Here is a 4680-nt window from a genome sequence, read left to right on the forward strand (position 1 = left end):
AGAGCACCGAGCAATGGACCAACAAGGGTAATCTCAAATAAGGGATAATAAAAGGTACACCCGATATTGGACAAAGCGAGCCCGCAAAAGCGACTGCCAACGGCTAACATTAACAAGCGTAGGGGCTAAGTAACAACGAATTGCAACGGGGCAATGGGCTGGATGGATTATGTCGAGGGCATGAAGCGCTGACTCGGTCTGGTGGGACATCCCATACGTCCGAGCCCAAAGTCCAGCCTCATCGGACCCACAAAGGCTTCGTCATTGGCTAATTATAAATGTCACCCGGAAGATCCAATGTTCTTGGTCTAACCACCGATGCCGGGGCATTCGGGGAAATTAATTTTGACAAAGGCTATTTATGCCGCACCAGTACACAGAGAAGGAAGCTCAGCAGAAATGGGGACTGCAGACTCCAGTGGCTTCTCCGCCTCAAATGGCGTCTACTACAGCCAATGGAAGACCCCAGACTTCCCCCAAAATCCCCTACTCAGTTTCCCTTCCTTCCTTCTTTCTCTTCACCAAAACTCAGCCAAACCAGCCTTCATTGATGCCAGAACCGGCGACAAGATCACGTACTCCGAGCTCCAACCCATCAAAGACAGAATTGCTAAAGCCCTCCATTCGCTAGGCGTCAGGCAGGGCGACGTAGTCCTCATCGTCTCCCCCAACTTCCTCTACTATCCCCTTCTCATGTTGGCCATCATGTCACTGGGAGCGGTAGTTTGCCCCATCAATCCCTTATGCCTCAGAGATGAAGTCGAATCTCAGACCAAGGACTCCAACCCCAAACTCATCTTCACAACCCTGGAGCTGAAACCAAAATTTCATGGCCTCCTGGCAAAGCCTCTCGTTCTACTGGAACCATTCATGGACGACCTGCTCCGGAGATCACCGGACGTGATCGGCAAGCCGCCGAGCGCCGCCATCAACCAGGGCGACACGGCGATGCTCGCGTACTCCTCGGGGACGACGGGGAAGAGCAAGGGGGTGATGTGCTCTCACGGCAACCTCATCGCCATGGCCTGCATGCTCAGGAGCGTGTGGAGCACCAAGCACGAGGGCGATGAGGTCTACCTGTGCATGCTGCCTCTGTTTCACATGTATGGGATGTCCGTCTTCGTGATCGGAGCTCTGTCCGCCGGAGTCTGCACGGTGATAGCCCCAAGGTACGTGCTGGTAGACATGCTGGACTGGGTAGAGAAATACAGGGTCACAAGGCTGCCGGTGGTTCCCCTTATGGTGGTTCAGCTGTTGAGGTCCCCGTCGGCCACAACTTACAGGCTGAGTTCCCTCAGGGAGGTAGCCTCATCCGGTGCTTCACTAGCAAGAGAATTCATGGTGAGGTTCACTAAGTTGTACCCCCATGTGATCGTCACCCAGGTAACCCTCTCTCTCTCTCTCCCCCATACAGACTGAATTATGGCCATGGATAGCAGTCTCCGACCAATTCCCGGCTGCCCATTAGAAAGAGAGATTCATCAGGAAATTATTGCGAGGCATTTGCATTTCTGACTTTTCTCAGGATATCGTGGGAGATAAAGTGAGTATGTGATACTGACCAACAGTGATGACTGTGCTCGGATGTGATGTTTTAGTGCTATGGACTGACGGAGACAGGTGGACTGGTGTCACTGTGCGACGGGGTTGGAGGTAGATTTCACCTATCAATAGGGAGGTTGGGGCCATCAGTGGAAGCCAGGATCGTTGATGTAATGACCGGAGAATGGCTGCCGCCGGGAAGAAGCGGTGAACTCCGGCTGAAGGGACCGATGACCACGCAAGGTAACATCACCAAACTCAGATTCGTGCAGCAGTATGTTTTAATTAGTACTCCAAGTGTTCGCCCTTTTTGAGCTGTATCCAACCCACAATCAGTTTCGACTACCAACCAACTGTATACCAACACAGCGTAGTGCTATTCTTGCCACTCTGCCAGCAGTCAGTTTCCCTTCTTCCTCCCTTCATAAAACCACTGGTTAGCCTTTAAAAGAGCATCCAAGGCATTCATGATCCCGTTCAACCACCCATGGCCATGCAGATCTGATTTAAAGAGGTTGGTCTAATTTGAAGGAGAATAACATTTACCGCTACCGTCGAACACAATACACAAGGAGATTCTGTAACTAGCTAGTAAATATTGTAAAAGCACGCGTACAATCGAGAATGCAAAGATTTATCACATCAATTAGCTAGTCTACATATATGTTCAAATTCGGTTCAGGTATCTTTCAATACCGAGGTTCAAGAATCATTTGTTATGGTTAGAGTACTCTAGTCTAAGGTCAGACAATGGGGAGAGAGAAAGAGCACTCGACTGAAGAGATCACCCTGCATCTCAGATCCATCATGAAACAAATGCACTAGAAAAATTTTATCTACAACTTATGTAAAGCAGGTTGAGAGAGAGGAGATATATCATGCTTCTATAGTTTGCAGCATAGAATAGTAACGTTCATAAGAATCAAATTGATGACTTGATTTTTAATGGCTTACCAGTCCAACCAAATGAAACACTAGGATTAGATAGAACGGTCAAAGTGGCCAATTAATGACCCCATCGGAAAAACTGGTAGAAGAAGTCTGCAGAGGAGCATAAATAAGAAATGTGCCTTTTCTGGAATTTTAGAATAAAGCGATGTGTCGGAACTCGTGTCTTGCAGAAAAAAAACAGGTTAATTAGTAAGTGGGAGCAGCGTCCCATTCCCATTAATTGACGTCATAGATGGGGGTGGGACCAAGCCAGGCTCTCTCTACATGAACTGCACCCCAAACCAAACATGTTGCATGTTGTTTATGTATTTATGTCTGCCGATAATAGTGAAAATTCGGTCTGGTTACAAACCAGTGACATTAAAATCGGTGGAAATTGGCCAGAATATCCAAATCAAATCGGCCCTTTCCGATACGATTGGAAGGCCGATTCCGATTGGATTCACTTAAACATTTAGCTTTTTTGATTGGATTCAAAAACTGATTTGATAGCGTTGGTTGAAATCAAAACGGATCAACATCCAGATCTAAAATTCTACCACTAGCAGTTAAGTCCAGATCCAACTAGATTTGATAAAAGATGGCATACGAGAGCGACGCGTAATGATTCGGTAAAATTTCTGGACGACTTGGATGGCTGTAGGATATTTCAAGAACCAAGAGGCTACGGCCAACGCAAGGGACGAGGAAGGGTGGCTGCGGACTGGAGACGTATGCATCATCGACAAGCGTGGCCTCGTCTATATTGTAGGAAGGATAAAGGAGCTTATCAAATACAAAGCTTATCAGGTGAAGAATGCATTAATGTCTGGTTACCTGCATCGCTTGCATGCTTGTGGCGACAACGTAAATTGGTTGATCTCCCATTGACGAGCTCTAACAATGGCGGCTATACAGGTTGCTCCTGTTGAGCTTGAGGAAATCCTAAGCAACCACGAAGCTGTTGAGGATTGTGCAGTAATGCCGTGAGTATGCTGTACATTAAACTAACTCTCTGGATGCACATGGACACTGTTAGTTTACAACGCAATCTCATCCATCATCTGTTTCATTCCAAAGGAACAGATCATGTTTTCGTTATATTTCAGGTCATGCACATTATTATGCAGAATCGTATAGAGAGCAATTGCCTGATTTAGTTTAAATACCATAATTTTCAGCTACCCTGATGAAGAAGCAGGAGAGATCCCCACAGCTTGCGTAGTTAGAAAAGCTCTAACGAATCTCCGGGAGGAAGATATCATACTTTACATGGCAAACAAGGTATCTGATTAACATTTTAAGATGCAGTTGGTTATGTGGAACATAATATGGTAAGGTGCCACTGGTTTGCAGCATTGTCAAAGAAAACACATTTTGCGATACTATATTAAGGTTTGCCATGATTTTTCTAAGGAAAACAACTTTGCGATATTATATTAAACCTGAAAAAACCTCACCGTTTTATACTCCAAAACTATATTTGCGACAATAGTTTGCAGTTGGCCAACAGAAACGTTCTATTCTTTCACAAAGCTTCTGAGCCCGTTTGTAACATAGCATGGGGTTAGTGAATCTAAGTACTGAACCTTTTCAGGTTTCCCCTTATAAGAAGATAAGGAAGGTGGTGTTTGTAGACCACATCCCAAGGTCGCCGTCCGGGAAGATTCTCAGGAGGCGGGTGATGGCCTTGGCATTTCCTCAGCCAACAGAAATGACATCAAGACTATGATTTAAACGGAAAAAGCGGAAGTTCCATCAAGCCTTTGGCTGATAAATATACCGTGCTTATACGTCCAGTTGCAATCCTTTCTGTGGAGCCAATGTAGAACTCATGATCTATCTTTTATAGCATTGTTGTTCTTTACTGTGAACTCATAAAGGCCACAGCAGATGGACTCGAGCGTGAGAAGGAAGCGAGAGTGATGTTAACGGAGAATATGTTATAAAGTTTATGTGATTGTCTTGTCTTAGAATGCCATCGAATTGTTGAATTTTGCTCCACAAACCAAAAAGAAGTATTAAAAAGAGTAATAGGACTTAAATAAAAACAGAGGCAGACACCAACGGCTTCTGCAACCAGCAACAGAAGTGCCGAACTCGACATAAGTGTCAGCCATTAATTACATAAGAGAGTCAGCCATTAACGGACATAAAAGAGTAATAGGGACACAAGAGAGCCGAAAGAACTCGAAGACTTAACGTGGT

General features: G+C 45.5%; 1 protein-coding gene across 1 annotated transcript; it reads left to right on the forward strand.

The window, feature by feature from the left end:
* The first annotated feature begins 303 nt into the window (after window positions 1–303).
* LOC116253285 (probable CoA ligase CCL5) lies at window positions 304–4458 on the forward strand. The gene is made up of 6 exons (XM_031628047.2): window positions 304–1383; window positions 1599–1785; window positions 3137–3282; window positions 3391–3458; window positions 3654–3756; window positions 4070–4458. Exons 1-6 carry the CDS (start codon window positions 319–321, stop codon window positions 4202–4204), a joined length of 1704 nt encoding a protein of 567 aa, XP_031483907.1. The 5' UTR covers window positions 304–318; the 3' UTR covers window positions 4205–4458.
* Window positions 4459–4680: the final 222 nt, after the last annotated feature.

The sequence above is a fragment of the Nymphaea colorata genome, chromosome 4 (assembly GCF_008831285.2).
Source record: "Nymphaea colorata isolate Beijing-Zhang1983 chromosome 4, ASM883128v2, whole genome shotgun sequence".
NCBI classification, from domain to species: domain Eukaryota; kingdom Viridiplantae; phylum Streptophyta; class Magnoliopsida; order Nymphaeales; family Nymphaeaceae; genus Nymphaea; species Nymphaea colorata.

Coding starts and splice junctions, on each gene's coding strand:
- LOC116253285 (XM_031628047.2), top strand. CDS start 319: ATGCCGGGGCATTCGGGGAAATTAATTTTGACAAAGGCTATTTATGCC. Junction 3,283..3,390: donor TCAAATACAAAGCTTATCAG/GTGAAGAATGCA, acceptor GCGGCTATACAG/GTTGCTCCTGTTGAGCTTGA. Junction 3,757..4,069: donor TACTTTACATGGCAAACAAG/GTATCTGATTAA, acceptor GAACCTTTTCAG/GTTTCCCCTTATAAGAAGAT.